The sequence below is a fragment of the Oikopleura dioica genome, chromosome PAR, assembly GCF_907165135.1.
Source record: "Oikopleura dioica chromosome PAR, OKI2018_I68_1.0, whole genome shotgun sequence".
Taxonomy (NCBI): Eukaryota; Metazoa; Chordata; class Appendicularia; order Copelata; family Oikopleuridae; genus Oikopleura; species Oikopleura dioica.
In genome coordinates, this window is record NC_137293.1 from 8,207,585 (window position 1) to 8,223,079 (window position 15,495).

General features: G+C 42.0%; 4 protein-coding genes across 4 annotated transcripts; 3 read left to right on the top strand and 1 right to left on the bottom strand.

The window, feature by feature from the left end:
* Nucleotides 1-2,370: 2,370 nt before the first annotated feature.
* On the top strand, nt 2,371-3,901 carry LOC145705867 (uncharacterized). Its single transcript, XM_081783366.1, has 4 exons — nt 2,371-2,645; nt 2,807-3,226; nt 3,388-3,575; nt 3,671-3,901. The coding sequence occupies exons 1-4, from the start codon at nt 2,451-2,453 to the stop codon at nt 3,798-3,800; spliced, it is 933 nt and encodes a 310-aa protein (XP_081639492.1). The 5' UTR covers nt 2,371-2,450; the 3' UTR covers nt 3,801-3,901.
* A 251-nt stretch (nt 3,902-4,152) lies between these two features.
* LOC145701632 (uncharacterized) lies at nt 4,153-13,968 on the top strand. The gene is made up of 6 exons (XM_081778844.1): nt 4,153-4,277; nt 8,159-9,024; nt 9,066-9,279; nt 9,325-11,334; nt 11,381-13,291; nt 13,406-13,968. The coding sequence occupies exons 1-6, from the start codon at nt 4,154-4,156 to the stop codon at nt 13,966-13,968; spliced, it is 5,688 nt and encodes a 1,895-aa protein (XP_081634970.1). The 5' UTR covers nt 4,153.
* Nucleotides 4,298-8,068, bottom strand: LOC145705199 (uncharacterized). Its single transcript, XM_081782654.1, has 7 exons — nt 7,996-8,068; nt 5,901-7,948; nt 5,663-5,855; nt 5,382-5,618; nt 5,122-5,324; nt 4,735-5,076; nt 4,298-4,694 (listed from the first exon to the last, which is right to left on the bottom strand). Exons 1-6 carry the CDS (start codon nt 8,042-8,044, stop codon nt 4,870-4,872), a joined length of 2,937 nt encoding a protein of 978 aa, XP_081638780.1. The 5' UTR covers nt 8,045-8,068; the 3' UTR covers nt 4,298-4,694; nt 4,735-4,869.
* A 603-nt stretch (nt 13,969-14,571) lies between the features above and the next one.
* LOC145703313 (uncharacterized) lies at nt 14,572-15,239 on the top strand. The gene is made up of 2 exons (XM_081780656.1): nt 14,572-15,102; nt 15,164-15,239. Exons 1-2 carry the CDS (start codon nt 14,593-14,595, stop codon nt 15,218-15,220), a joined length of 567 nt encoding a protein of 188 aa, XP_081636782.1. The 5' UTR covers nt 14,572-14,592; the 3' UTR covers nt 15,221-15,239.
* Nucleotides 15,240-15,495: the final 256 nt, after the last annotated feature.

The window sequence follows — 15,495 nt, forward strand, 5'->3', positions numbered from 1 at the left end:
CCCTTCCTTGAGAACGATCTTTGCGGCTAATGAGTACCGGAATGTCCGATAAACAAAAAAAGCGTCGGTGGAGAAGGAGGTGTCGGCGGGTGTGCACTTGGCGCTGGAATGTGAAAGGGCAATTAGGGCTTGATCCATCGCACTCGGCGCAAAATTTCTCAAAATTTCGCGAAATTCTTGACACCTTCGAAGCGAGTTTGGAAGCTCCAAAAATTTGGCGGGCGATTATTGCCAGCCTCGATCGGGCACTCTTTTTTCTCCTACGCTAATTATGGGAACAGTTCATTCAATTTTGCAAATATTCGACAAATTAACCAAAATGTCGACATAATCGAATAATAACTTCGCAAAACGAAATCGTAATTGATTGCTCAAAGAAACCTAATCGGGGATAAGTGAGCGCTAACTAACTAGCGACGATGTTTGCCTCTTGACATCGCCGCGTAATGTCCGAGAAATGTCCACGCGGCACCGGACAAAAGGTAAAAGACACATTTATGACGGATTTAGGCTTGTTTCTGATGGATTTTTTTCTACAAGAGGCTCCCAGCAAGATCGGAAATAGAAAATCTACGCATCACCAGAACAACTTTCAATTGAGCTTCAGAAGATTGCGCAAAATTCGCCTCCTGAATCAACATTCTTCGTTTCGAGTAAAAACCCCTTGAAACAGTAGGAGCTCAATTTTGATCAGTATCAGAAAAAATAAAATTTACATTTGAGTCTCCCGGGAGAGATATCGCGAAGAACGATCGCGTTCGTGCGAGTAGTAGTGATCACCTGCTACGCCCTATCTTCAGTTTTTATCGGAGCCCACTTTTAGCCAGCTGGAAGGAGTGGAAAAAAATAGCAAGTGCTTAGGTACTCTTACTTGGAAAGCCGGATACCAGAATTTTGGGCTCCTAAATGGAGAACATCTATCTACCGGAAAGTTGTTGCTACGGTAGCGTTGCTACCTTATTTCTATAAAAATCTTTCTCCAGATTATCCACGGGCTCTGAGGCCCAGATTATATTTCAGTTCCGTGTTGAAACTCAGCAGATTTCTTGCTAAAACTAACCACTCTCTGAGAGGAACGCTCAAGTGATAAAAGGAAGCAATCTGATAGTCGATTATGGGAAAGGGAACGACTGGACCTCGTTAGGAACGGGTCATGACGTAATGGGTTAAGGTTTCGCTGGCCTCTGTAATTACGTGAGCCGCCGACAGTTCCATTAGCGCGATCATCTGCGATAGCTTATTGCCTCCGTTTTTCGCGCCGCTTTTCGAAATGTCGACAGTTACAGACGAATTTCTTGAGAGACCCACAGACTTTGCACCTTTCTCCGTGAAAGAACATCTCCTCACAAATGGGGAATTAGGGGCGTTTCTATTTCTATCTCGGAGACGCCGGATGGGAATCCCCCAAATAAATTCCCCTAATCCCAACTTGGCGAATTCGCGTGACCTACAAAAATAAGACCCATTCGCTTCTATTCAGGTCAACAGCGAGAATTTTTTTGTTTGCGAAATTTACTGAGGGCTTTTCGCGAATTGAATATTTGCTGATTTATGTTTCAGAAATTTCTTTATGTGACTATTATCATAGTTTCTTATGTCCCTTTTTTAATTTCATAAACCCTTTTTTCGATCCTAAGAATCACCAAACTATCCATCATTATCGTCCTTTTGGGACAAAATTTTTTACTTCAAAACAATAATCTTAGAAAGACAACTTCCGTATCTGAATAAAAAACAATACGAAGATGTTCATAAGCCAGGTGGGTGGGCGCACAGGTTGATCAAAAGCATGTGACGCGCGACTTCTACTTTGATCAAACCAAATCAGCAAAAGGCCTTCATCGCGCATCCGCATTTATTCAGATTCAAGAGCTCTCAAACTTCATCGCGCCGAAAATTATTCAATTTACAAAGTGGCACTATTTTTTCTGCCAAGTTTTGTATTCACAAATAAACAATATTTCAAAAACTATAACTCGGTCAAAGATATATAAAATCTAAAATTAGTGACCAAGAAGAACTTTCTCCAATGAAAAATTTGAAAAAGACACCCGAAAGTGCTGAAATGAAACAAATTTCGAGTCGAAAATTAGCTGATCAAAAATTATTATTCAAATTTCGACGTGAATTTTTCCAATGCTAACTTCAATTTTCTTCAACCCTGAAGATTGCTCAAAATCGAGCATCATTTCTTTCCCCGAAATCTCCCTCCCAAGCTGTTGAGGTAGCTAAGGATCCACCCTCGCGTTCCATTTCGCGCGCTGTGGAAGGCTGCGGCGCTGTGGCGCGCGAAATAGACGGCGCTGTCCCTGGCCCATAAGATTCTCCCCCTTCCCTTCGCTTCCAGAGCAAAATCAGTAACAGTAAACATTATCGAAATTACTTCCGCCAAACATACAAAAACACAAATTGACTACTCTTTTTCAATCATCTAAAACGAAAAAAAAAGAATGAAACAAGAGATGGAGGAGAAGAGCTACAACGCTTCCGCCAACCCTTTTTCCATCGCCAGCTTGATCAAAGAGAGCAAGAAATCGCCGATTCCATCACCAGAGAGATCTCAAAATGACTCCGGCTACTCGGCTCAGTCTGATTCTGACTCGCGATCTGCTTCGCCAGAACCCAGTGTTGAGGCTTCTGTGAAGGTAAGAATCAGAGATAATGATAGGAAACAAGAAATGTATGTTTTATCGTAACACATCCTCAATTTTGAAAAAATTGCTAGAAGAAATTTTTTTTTAAATAGCCATAAAAAGTTAATATAATATGAAACTAATCTTATTCACTGTCTAACCATCTGTTTTAGTCCCTGGAGTACCCTGCACAAGCACCCACATCCCCACCCGTGCTCCCGGACATCTACAAGAACCTCCTCGCCTACTCCAACTTCCTGAACATGATCCAGCAGATCCAGACTCAGCAAGCCGCCCAATCTCTCCAAACGATCCCCCGCCTTCCCGCCATTCCCCAGCTTCCTCTTCCAGTCACATCTCTTCCTACACCAGCTCTTCCTCGACCAAGCTTCGTCCAAGCGCCGAAAACTGAGCCACAGGAAAGCTTATCGCCACCAGCTTCGTCTGCTCCGGGAAAGATGCGCGCCGAGCCAAGAGGAGCTACTGGAAATGGCCACAGAGCGCTCCCCTACGAACTGAAGAAGGAAAATGGCAAGCTCGTCTACCAGTGCGACAAGTGCCCAAAGAGATTCGGCCAGCTTTCCAACTTGAAGGTAAATTTCATTTTTAGTTTAAACTTTATCAAATTTATACAACAGGTGTGCGGGTGAGAGAAAACTGTTATCGCCTGAGCACCTGTTGTATAAAAATCTAGCAGCAATAATTACGAGAAATTAATAAAAATTTCCTTTCATTTTTAACATTTGAAATTAAGGTTCACCGACGAGTGCATACTGGAGAGCGTCCATTCGCATGCACAAAGTGCAACAAGAGCTTCACCCAGCTGGCCCATTTGCAAAAGCACGACCTAGTGCACACCGGCGAGAAGCCCTGGCAATGCGACGTTTGCCTCAAACGATTCACCAGCTCATCCAACTTGAAGACTCACATGAAGCTTCACAGGTAAATTTTTTAAAGAAAAAATTTTTTCAAAAAAAATCTAAAATTTCCACTTTCGCTTTTCAATCAAAATCAAATCTCTAATCCATTTCTTCTAGCTGCCCTGAAGCCCTCCTCCCGTCAATGACATCAACTCCGATCTCCAACCGAGCCGGCCCCGGAGCAGCCCGATTCCCCGCTTCGCTCAGCGCCTTCGGAGTCCCCCAGCAATTCGCTCTACCCTTCTAGAGAAGATTTCCCCGCGGTAGTTTCCACTGTATATATTTTGTTGAAACGAAATCTTTTCTTTTTCTTATTGTTTATGTTATTAATGATCTTTCTTCAAATAAAACGCGTGAACTAAAAAATCAAGCCCGTCTCATTCCTCATGAAATCAAGGAAGACATACCTAGATTGCTAATTCTGCAAGTCATCCAATTATTTTCTAACGCTAATGATGTCTACGGCAATGATTTTGTGACGTATGCTCGGTTCTGTCGTAAAGCTCAATCGTTAGCGCATCATCCATAAAAAATAGAGCAATTAGAAATCCGAGCTTGTTTATTTTCTCTACTGATTAGAATATAATATATAATGAAGATATGATTTTGAATTTCCTCTTCATACTTTTGCTCAACTGCGCTGAAGGAAAAGTAGAGAACTTGCGATACACAAGAAAATCAAATGGAGATTTGGCATTTACCTGGGAAGATGATGCCTCGCCAGGTAAAGAAAAGGGATTAGAAAGAGTATATTTTATTAAATAAATAATTTAAAATTTTCGAAGAGGAAATTATTTCGTTCTTGGCGACTTTTTCTCTGGCGATTCTTTGATCTCCTTGAGCTTCGTTCGTCCAAGAACATGTCCCAAACTCAGACGCGTCGTTCTGTCCTTGTCCTTTCGCTCAACATTGAAAAGAAAGTTCATCGGCCCAAGACCAAAGCGGATCTTATTCGAGTACAGCCTTCGCGCGAGAACGTAACTGCTCTCGGCGATGTTTCGCACCGAGGATTTCTTGCTGTCGTCTTTGGTCTTTCTGACGGCGGATGGTTGCCTCAGGGCGACGATTTCTTGTCCAGAAGCGCGGCCCAGTCGAGGGCCTTTTGGCACTGTGGGTTTTTGGAGGCCACGGGCTTTGTTGGCTAAAATGATTTCAATGAGAGTAAAGTGGTTGAAAATTACCTTTTTCGCGATTCTCGGCGAGGCTTTAGCTCTTGAATTAGCATCATCAGAAGGTCCTCCAGAAGTGTTAGCTTTCCTCAAACTTCCAGTTTCCGCTGGTAGTCGAGTTCCACTCCAAGCGACTTCTTTCAAAACCTATATTCGTAGTCGATCTTCATCAGACTTTCGCGGGCCTCTCGCACTTTTCACCGCACGAGTTGAAGTTCTCCTCTTCGGAGCTCGGATTGTTCCGGAAGATTGATGTCTTCGTAGATGTTGGGCGCTCGAGAACTTTGGCGGCTTGGCGGGCTTGCTTTGGGGCTTTGGATTGTCGAATGGGATGTCTAGCGTTTCTGGAATTTCCTGAAAGGCGACGTAAATAATTTACATTTGAAAAACGTTTCTTACTGAAATAGAAGCTTCTGTATCTTGATAAGCACTCTTGAGAGTCAGTCTCGATTCTGCATGTTGCACAAACTCGCTTGGAATGTCGTTTGTGCCTTGAATAGTTGCAGAATCCATACTGTCGAAGATCGTGTTCACTGCGACGTTGATATTCTCAGACGAAACTTTCTTCGGCGGTGCTGCTTTTTCGTTATAAAGAGAGTCGACTTTTCAAGGGTTGAAAAGAGATTTAGACAATAAGATCACTATGAGTCCAATTTCGCTGAATTTCAACCCTTTTCCTAAAATTGATGGATCCGAAACAGCTGAAGCAATTGACATGGCGCTAAGAACACGAGTCACAGTTCCTGTTTGGCTCCATATTGATGATAATAATGATTTGCTTTCAGTGGCGTTTTCGGGTTCAATTTCAGGCTCAGTCTGAGTTGGCAACACTTCCGCTGTGAATTCTGGGTCCTCCAGAAACGTTTCGTTCAAGACTTCGTCGATCACCTGATCAGCTATGAAGAAAATTAGTAGCGCGAAAAATAAGAAAAGAACTTACCGTCACAGAGAATTCCAGAAGTCGCTCTTGATGTAGGAATCGACTCATTGTCGGGAATTGATACAATGTCGAGCAGTGAGTTCTTTGATAATGATGGCTTCAACGATGACGGTTCTTTAGGGGTGGATTCTTGAGCTCGGGCAGATTCTGGTGCATCTTCGTTTTGGATAATTTCATCTTCTTCTTTCGTTTTCTAAATTTGGAGATTCGTAATTTTTAAAACGGAAGTCAAACTTACCTTCGATAAAATCTGCATTGTCGTTTTATTCCGGACATCTTTGCTGGTTATTTTTTCAGCTGAAATTGAGACGTGGTCGTCTTTGGACATCGCCATTCCTTGCTCGCCGAGGATCCCCGCGCTCGGCTCTTTTCCGACTTTTAGGCTCGAGCTTTGCTTCTTTTGCAAAAGCGGTTTTGAACGCTCTTGATGAGGAGCTTTTTCAGAAGTTGAGGAATTATTAAGGCGGCTGGAATGTGTTGAAGTACGGTTATTTACAGCTGCTGCTGGCTTTGATAAAGGTTTAACTGGAGTTTCTTTACGGATGATTTTGCTTGTTCTTTGGCTTACTGTAGCTTTCGATTCACTTGGATTTGTGACATTTTTTGAGGTAGATTTACGGGTTGGAATAGATACAGTTTTGGTTGGAACAGTGTTTTTCCCGGCAACTGGCCTTTTTGAAGCAGAAGTTTTATCCGTGGAGACGTTTTTCGTCTCATCTTTTTTCACAATTTTATCCGTTTTTGCGACTTTTGGTTTTGAATCTGACTTTAGAATATTGGGCTTAGTTTTAACTGACGAAGATAAGGGGGTGTCTTTGACCGCGGATGGAGTTTTATGAAGCCTAGGGTTGCTTTTTGACTTTGAATCTGACAATTGGACCTTTTGAACATTGGAATTTGAAGTTTTTAAATGAGAAATTGTAATATTTTGATCAGAAGAATTGCTTTTTGGCTTTGGCTTTGATAATTGATTATTTTGAACAGTGGAATAACTAGATTTTGAATGAACTCTTGGGCTAGAAGATTTTGAATTTGATAAAGCAGCTTCTACAGTGCAATGATTGGTTTTGGAATCGGTAAGTTGGATGTTTTGAATACTAGCATTGGAAATTTTTGAATATGAATGAGGAATGTTTTGAATGGAATTAGTGTCTGACTCTTTTGAATTTGACGCTTGAATATTTTGAATGGTGGAATGTGAAGGCTTTGAACCAGTTTTTTGGCTAATTTGAACATTTGAAGTCTGAGGGCTTGAATGGGAAAGAGGAATGTTTTGAGGACTGCAGATAGAACCTGATGTCTTTTCTCTAACGAATGAAGCAGAAGGTTTTGAATTATTATCGGTTAAATCGCTACAACTCGTATTTTTGGAGGATGAGCCCGATGAGCTCTTTTGGACAGCTTTTTGGTTAGGCTCTGAGTTTTTTGTGTCGATAACTGGTGGTGGTAAGGGATCTGGAATGTTTTTCTTTTGAGAAGCTTCTTGCACTTGATGATTTTTTGGAGGTGAAGCGAGGGAATTTTTTGAAGATGCTGCAGTAACAGTTTTAAGAGAAGCCCGCGAGTGTTCAGAAATACTGAGGTCGGATACCTTCGAATTGATCTTTTGCGCTGAGAGTACAGGCGGATCTGGTATTGGACAGTAACTAGGAAAACGGGCCGAAGTTGAGGGAGAATGAGAACACTCAGTTTCCCCAAAAGAAGTGGCTGAAGTTAGAGAATTCCGAGATTTTCTAGAAGAAGCGCGGGAAATGTTGTTGTTTTGGACATTTGAATTTGAAATGAACGAAGAATTTTGAGATTTTTGGTCGCCTTTTTGAAAGTTTGAAATCAACGAAGACTTTTTTCGTTCAAAAAGTGGACTTTCTGAGCTGACACTAGAATGGTCACTATTGAAATTTTGAAGTACAGGAAGACTTTGAGTATCTACGGGAAGCTCTAGTTGTGAAGGAAACTCTTGGGATTTTTTAGGTAAAACTGACTTTTGCGCTGCAGGCGGTAGCTTTTGAGAACTGGTTTTAACGGAAGCTTGCTTGTTAAATGTTGAAGCATTCGATTTAACAGAAACAGAACTTACCTCCTCATCAAGATCGTCTTCAACGAGCTCGAGTTGCTCAGTCGCATCGCCCTTACCTAAATTGCGGGGCGAAGCCAGCAGCAGGGGCTCGTTGAACTCGGTTTGGTCACTCGATGTCCGGAAGAAAAGGACAATACGACGATAAACGAGGGCTCCAATTGTTGCAGCGGTGAAGGCGGTGGCGGCCACGACGATTGCTATCGGAATTGCTAGAATGAAAAATTTGCCTTTTTGAAAAAAAAAATCTCTTTCAAACCTTCTTCCTTTTTGATTTTTGCTAATTTTGCCATCGCCGGGCTCGTCATAGGTGCTGTTCACGCGCAGGAATCTTATAAACTGACGACCTGTTTTGAAAATTTCAAAGCGTCAAGACCGGTTCTAGAGACGGGCGCACCTGTTTTCAACTTTTTTTTTTCTAGGCCAGCATCTTTACTTCGCGCATGTTGACTACGACAATGACCGTTTTCTCCGACGCGCGACCAAAGAAAAATCACTGACGCTCAAGAAACAAGATTTTTCAATCGAAGATGTTTACAAGGACTTTTCCGTTCATCTAAGCTTGACGCCGATAATGACTGCTAATGGAAGTCGCTCGGACCCGCTTCACATTACAACCGATTATTCGAAAAAGCCCGACTTTCTCCCAAGAGATGACCTTCCAATGGTTCAAAAAGTATTTGGAACCGCCAACTTCACCGATGGCTTCGCTTTCCAGTGGCTCAATCCGACCATTCCTGATAACACCGTCGACGACATAGTTTATCTGGTCCATATTTTGGACCAAGAAACAATGTATCGAGTGTCATACGCACTGAAGAATAAAATTTTAACGAAGAAATCTTATTTTACCGTCCGCGGGCTGATAGAAAACCACCCTTATGTTTTGCAAATCTGGACGATTGGATACAAAAACGGGGAGTTCTTCAAAAGCGTTGAGGAAAAGACCGTGTTTACTCGAACCTTGAGCTCGCGAAATAACTTTGTTACTTGCGAAGAGTATCTTTGTTCGCATCAGAATCCTGTTCAGGTTTCCTGCGGAAATAATACTACTACAGATAGCGATATTTGCAAGAAAAGTACGACATGCTACAAGAAATACTCAGCAGACGGCGGGAAGACGGTGGCAGAATGCCCTTCTGATTACAATTGCCGAGTCCAAGAACCTTGGCGCTGGCCTGCTGAATCAGAGCTTCCTCAACAAGATAAAGAAAACCACGAATGTTATTTTGCAAGCACTAATCCAGAGAAAGAAACGAAATGCAAAAGAAATTCGAATTGCTGCTACGTAAGCAAGTATCTCAACTTTAATTTTGAGAGCTTTTTCAGGTTGATGATGACTGCTTTCCACGACGACTATGCCCGCACTTGTCAATTCCAAACGGCTCGGCATCTTGTGGCTCGGATAAATGCGAAGTCTCATGTGATCCAGGTTTTTATATCGTTGGAAATAGATTTCCTACTTGCATCAATCGCGAATGGTCTCACATTCCAACTTGCACACCGAATAAATGCGAGCCCATCGATGAACTTCTTCAATATGGTAGCTACTATAATGTTCATCGCTTTAATTATTATTATATTTTAGACGATAAAACAAAAGCAACATGCACGAAGAACCCAACAAACTCGCAGGATTCCAAGTGCGAGATCAGTTGCGTTACACCAAGCGACGATACAAGAATCGTCGGAGTGTCCTCAATTCAATGCTCAGTTCGGCCAGACACAGGGAAAGTCGCTTGGGTATGGACCCAAACAAACGAACCAGTTCACAGTGGAACCGTTGGACTTTGTCTCCCCATTCTCGATCTTGAAAATTTCGTTTTTGAGCAAAAAAGAAAGTGTGAATGTACAGATACGAGCATTGATGACGAGTTTTTCTGTGACGGAAAATGCGATTGCCCGGGCTGCATCGATGAAACTTACAAAAGCTGTCTTCTTCGAGCAGAAATGGGTTTTGCTTTCCCAAACGAGAATGCGAGAACAAGCGTGACTCTTGAAATCCTTGATTTGGTTCACTCTACGCTTGAATTCGAAGTTTCACCGACAGAGGCAAAGGACTCTGTTTTTCTCGACAATATTGATATTTCCAACGATTTGGTTTGCGACAATGACGCTTCAATGTTGGCTTATTTCAACTTTTGTGAAGAGCCACAGGAAACGGCAAAGAACGAGCTGTTTACAAAAATCAAATGTGTGTACAAACTTCCGGAAAGCTTCGTTGGAGGCGATCTTACTGCTTCCTACGACAAGTTGCTACCAGGCTCGGCGGCTGTTTCCGTCACTACGCCAGATTCTTTGCTGAAAACTCACACGCTTTCTGGCCAAAACGCTGTAATCGAATGGGCAAGCGGGAATCCAACAGATCCTGAAGTACTCTACTACGAAATAACCATCACTCTAACTGACCGAAGCGATCGAAAACGAAGATCAGCTGTTGATCGAAGAGAAGTGATCATTTCCGCGACGCAGACAGAGTATAAATTCACTGTACTCGAAGACCAACAGTATCAATTCCAGGCAGTAGCTGTGCGAGAAGATGGATCAAGAGTTATTGTTGTTCAGACTTCAGGAGAGCACGAAAACAAAGCAATCCGGCCGGCGCCAGTTGTGTCTGTTTTCTCAACAAGCGAGAAACAAGCAACCTTTTCACTTCAAAACCCCGGTTACGAGTACTTAGGAGTGCGCATCTCAAACCGCTTCTATAATTACGAGGTCCAAAGGGCAAATATGACGGATGTTTCCGGAAATCCTCGCCTTAGTCTAGCGACCATTGATCTGCCGTATTCTGACACGAGCTATAAATTTGACATCGAGTTCTTAGTCAAACAGGATGTTAGTGAAAAACTGAAGATTTACTCGATGCCGGCAGTTATTAATTTCAAGACAAAAAAGGTCCTGGAAATCGTTTTAGAAGACGTTGGCAGCGATTATCTCGTTTTCAGCTGGAATGTTGATGGTATTCCTACTGTTAGCATTTCACCAGATATATCGAATGGCGTCATAAAGGGAAACTCTGTTGAATTTTCCGGTTTATTTAGCAATCAAGAGTACAACTTCACGATGACATTGAGGGACGCGAATGACAGTATCTACTACGATTTGCCGGCTGATCCAATCGTTGGAATAACCCACGCTCGAGTAGAAGATTTTGACATTGTTATCGAAGAAATAAGAAGTGACCGGATGAAAGTCTCCTGGCCTACTGTAAAGGATGCCAACGGTAAACTGCCCATCAGTGAGCGATTTGCTCTATGGGGTTATGGAACTGAACCTGTATGGGTTTGTTTTGCTTCTCCTTGTGAGATAACTGGTCTAATACACAGGTTTCCGTATGTTGGTAATTTGACGCTTCAATTTGAATCGTCAAAAGAAGACCTTGTAGTTTCAGAAGAACTTGGAACTGCTCCTAGAGCGCCGGAGATCTTACTGTCAGAAATTCGTTCGACTGAAATCCAGATCAAATTCGACACTTTGTTCAATGGTACTTTTAATGTTACAACATTACTTCCTGGTGATATTCCATATACTCAGGAATATAAAGATCCTGATGTTACTCTTGGTGGTTTACCCGAAGATACAGAAATGCCCTTCGCATGTAAGACTGGCAATTCATTTTTCCGTCTTTTAACACTTCATTCTAGCTTTCATCAGATTCTCAAGCTTCAACCAGACGAATACCTTCCCTGTAACTTTAACAACAAACCCAAAACCAAGAAAGCTGAAGGTCATTTCTGGAGACACGAATTCCGTAAAATTCGAGCTCGACCAAGAAGTCTTTGAAAAAAGTAAATTTGTGAATATGGTCATTCTTCCCGACTACACAAGTGAGGAAGGAAAACGAATCGACAGTCACATATATCACGCGAAAGGATTGGAAGCGGGCAAGACCTACAAAGCCGAAACTTCTTATAGATGGGAGAACGATATAAGAATGATCAATGCATTCCAATCCATTGATTTCAACATGACCACGGATGAGGACGTTGCCAATTTCACGACAGCTAATTATGTCGGCGACCTAACTTTCACCGAAATTCATCCGAACAACATGACTATCAGTTGGGATCCCGTGGAAAACGCAGTTTCCTACGACCTCAAATACTTCATAAACAGCAATCCCGACAGAACAACCCTCCCTGATCAATACTTTACGATGAATTTGAAGTCTTCAGAAATAACACTTACAAATCTCATTCAAGACAAACAATATGGTTTTCAACTATTTGCCAACTTCGACCAAAATTTCATGAGCAATGGAGAATTAACGTTTGAAAGAACTACAAGAGATGATATTCTACCGCCGTTTTATTATAGTATTGAATGCAGATCAACGTGGATACGTGTCGAGTTTACGACCGATTATGATTTGAACGATCTTCCACCCCGGTCGGCGTCATTGAACATAACGCGGGATGGAGCCGTCATAGAATCAATCCAAATTGACCCAAGCTTCTTCGACAACACGAGGCTGTGTGATGACTCTTGCAAATTTTTAGATGGAACCCCAGCTTGTTCACCTTTTAGGGCTGAAAATAGCAAAACGTATAAAAATAGATACTGTTCTATTCAAACTGTAACGATTGAAAATCTTATTCCGTCGACTGACATCATCCTCGAAATCGACATCGACTATAATCCTCCACCGGGAAAAAACCCACCCCAAAATGGTATCACGAGATTTTTACGAATGGCACCCAGTGCTCCTGTTATCTCCCTCGAAAGGGCTGCAGATACAAAAGTCGAGCTCACGTGGACGTACGACCAAGAAGAGTGGGACGCCGCGGATGACAAGCGAAAATGCAGCTTGACAAGTTCCACTCAAAACGGAACAACTCAGTCTCATATTTTGGCAAACGGAACAGCCCACTCGACGATTAAAGGAATGCTCGCAGAAACGCCATACGAAATCGAGCTTTACTGCGATTTCGAATACATAAGTGATCTTGACGAGTTGCTGTATAAATCGACAGATTCAATCAAAATCAAAAATACTGATGGTACTGGACCGACTATTTCTGGATTGGTTCTTGAGAAAACGGATTCTTTGCGCGCTTATGGGAAATGGAACACTCCTGGATTTGCTCATTCAAAAGACGAGTACAATATCCTCGTTAGTGACCATGATGAAAAGAATACTTATAAACAAGGTCATAAAATAACGATCAACGAGGATTATACAGAGTTCGAGACCACAGAACTCATCCCAAATGAATTTTATCGGCTCAACATGGATCTTGTAAGATTGATTCGGGAAGCGACCACCACCTCCCATCGATTCGAGCAGTGGACGAACACGCAGACAATTGAACAAATTAAAACCCCGAGACGTCTTTACCCGGAAATTCTGGAGCTTGGTTCAGACTACATCATATTTGGATGGGAAAATACCTTTCAAAAAGGTGATATTCTCAACAATACGGAAAGACCAAGTGAATTTCTGCTCGAAAAGATTGCGGTTATGAATACAACGAACCCTCCAACATGGAATTTTTATGATCCACCTATTCAGGAACTTTATAGTAGTGAAGCTTATCGGGACGAGTTTAAAAACTGTAAAACTTGAAGAGGCAAAATTAAAAAAAACTGTCAGACGTAGCAGTAAAAACTCATGAAAAGGGCAACGGTTGATGGTCTGGAAATTTCAACGACCTACAGATTCTCTTTAGTGGGTATTTTCGACTCCGAGCCACCTCTGGATTCATCTCCTCGTACCACAGATGTAAGGATCATAGAAGCAAAGACGTCTAGTAATCCGGCTTTGATTTCAATGGACAACATCGAAGCAGGAAATGTAACTATAAGTATTGATCTCGCACCAGCGCCAGATACTGACTCCTGGTTCGTGAACATCAGCCCTGTTGGTGGAGTTGGGGGAGGAGGACAGTCAGAAAGTGGCGATGGTAGTAGCTGTAACGCAGATACTGGCGAAGATTGCATCGCTAATCCTACTTTTGGCGACTTAGAACCAGGAGAGACCTATCAAGTCACCGTTACCACCTTTCTAGAGCCTAGTACAGCAGCAATAATGGATGGGGATGAGCAAACTCTTCAGAATATCAGACCAGTTTTGAGTAATTTCACGCTCTTCACGACGAAGGATATCAAATTGGATTTGTTATTCTTGATTGACGGAAGCAATGAAGTTGATTTGTATAAAGATCTGGTTGATAATGCGGAGACGATTTTGGAAAAGATTAGGGCTCAAAAAAAAAACAAAGGGTCGGGGTAAGGGCTTTTTTTAGGAAAATAAGGGTATCACTTCGCAAGAAAATGAACGAAATGATCAAATTTTAACTCAATTGAGTCCATCATTAGACAGGCAAAAACGATGGAACCGTTGCAGAAATCCGTGAACATCGAGAAGAAATCGTAAATTCCAACGCAACAATTTTCAACCTGCAGAAATCCTTCATCAAGTCGTATTTAGAGCGCACCAACTCAGTAGACGACGAAGAAGTTCAAGTAGCGTACCAAGTGTACGAGACGGATTCGTTCAAGCGTTTCGGTCCCAGAAAGCGCCTCAGAGGTAATAAACCTGCCAGAACTGGCATCCGTGTTATTTATTGTTTTTTAAAGATATGATTGGCAACGAAACCATTGAAAATGTCGGATCCGATGTTCAGGAAAGAATTGACGAGTGGAAATATGAGGGAGGCCTGTATAATCCTGGAGAAGCTCTGTACTTTGCTGGGGTCAGTTTTATGATGAAGAATGATAATGAATATGCACTCTTTTCTGGCGATAGGAAGGGCTTAAAATTCAGGCACGAAGATTTTCGAGAAGGCATTACTTATGCCGACTTCTTGATTTTGTTAAGCCAACGAAAAGACAACCAGTTAAAAACGTCATTATCATGACAATGTCGAACACTGGTGGAATTGCCTCAACTATCAACAAAGAAACATCCCTCATAAGAGGTCTAAGGAGTGTTCAATTCTGCCTCAAAGCGGAAATCCTGGTAATTGGCCTTCACGATGAAACAGACGAGCGAGGAGATGACCAGACATTCGAGGAATACATGAATCTTGTCGGTTGTTGGGGACATGGCGACACGAAGGACGATCTTGATAAAATGATGAATAATACTTTTGAAGGCTTTTCCTGCACGGACGAGCGGTGTCCGTTCCCGGATGAGGAGACTTATGAAGCTAGAATTCGAGATACAAAAATTACAAAATGCGAGAATGTCTTTAGGATGCCAAAGTCGGAAGAAGGCATTCCTGATTTAATATCGCAGTTAAAAAGACGACTTGTTGAATTGGCAAGGGATGATGAAGCTGTTGCCACGCAAGATAAATACATCTTTGATGAGCCTCACACATTAGAAGAGAGGATGAATATGTGCAAACTTTACAATACAAAAGTAAGCTCTCGCCATTTTATATTCTATAATATTTTTATTTTCATACTAATGTAAATTTTAGCTCTTCAATCTTGACTTGGAAGTTGTTTCCGAACAGAATGCCAGAACTGAGCTTTAACTTTACCTTGCAATAAAAAAAAACTACAAAGATTAAGAGGAACCTGGTTAGTATATTTACGGGCAACAACGAACAATAAAAAAAAGGATGCAGGATAAAGAAAAATAAAGAAAGAAAGCAGGCGATTTCGTAGTCAAAGTGAAGGCATTTCGGGTTTCAAAATTTCGAACGGATCAATTCTCACTGCTTCGGCATAAGGACTTAGCAGTTGCACTTGCCGCTGACTCGAACATCGACGAGCTTGGTGACGGTGACGATTGACACTCGGGCATCGA

What these genes read in the sequence shown, in the direction of transcription:
- LOC145705867 (XM_081783366.1), top strand. Translation starts at nt 2,451, where the DNA reads ATGAAACAAGAGATGGAGGAGAAGAGCTACAACGCTTCCGCCAACCCT. An exon ending in GCCAGCTTTCCAACTTGAAG is followed by an intron (nt 3,227 to 3,387) that starts GTAAATTTCATT and finishes TTTGAAATTAAG; the next exon opens with GTTCACCGACGAGTGCATAC. An exon ending in ACTCACATGAAGCTTCACAG is followed by an intron (nt 3,576 to 3,670) that starts GTAAATTTTTTA and finishes CATTTCTTCTAG; the next exon opens with CTGCCCTGAAGCCCTCCTCC.
- LOC145701632 (XM_081778844.1), top strand. Translation starts at nt 4,154, where the DNA reads ATGATTTTGAATTTCCTCTTCATACTTTTGCTCAACTGCGCTGAAGGA. An exon ending in GAAATTCGAATTGCTGCTAC is followed by an intron (nt 9,025 to 9,065) that starts GTAAGCAAGTAT and finishes GAGCTTTTTCAG; the next exon opens with GTTGATGATGACTGCTTTCC. An exon ending in CGATGAACTTCTTCAATATG is followed by an intron (nt 9,280 to 9,324) that starts GTAGCTACTATA and finishes ATTATATTTTAG; the next exon opens with ACGATAAAACAAAAGCAACA.
- LOC145705199 (XM_081782654.1), bottom strand. Translation starts at nt 8,044, where the DNA reads ATGACGAGCCCGGCGATGGCAAAATTAGCAAAAATCAAAAAGGAAGAA. An exon ending in CAATGCAGATTTTATCGAAG is followed by an intron (nt 5,856 to 5,900) that starts GTAAGTTTGACT and finishes CTCCAAATTTAG; the next exon opens with AAAACGAAAGAAGAAGATGA. An exon ending in TTCTGGAATTCTCTGTGACG is followed by an intron (nt 5,619 to 5,662) that starts GTAAGTTCTTTT and finishes TTTTCTTCATAG; the next exon opens with CTGATCAGGTGATCGACGAA.
- LOC145703313 (XM_081780656.1), top strand. Translation starts at nt 14,593, where the DNA reads ATGACAATGTCGAACACTGGTGGAATTGCCTCAACTATCAACAAAGAA. An exon ending in GCAAACTTTACAATACAAAA is followed by an intron (nt 15,103 to 15,163) that starts GTAAGCTCTCGC and finishes TGTAAATTTTAG; the next exon opens with CTCTTCAATCTTGACTTGGA.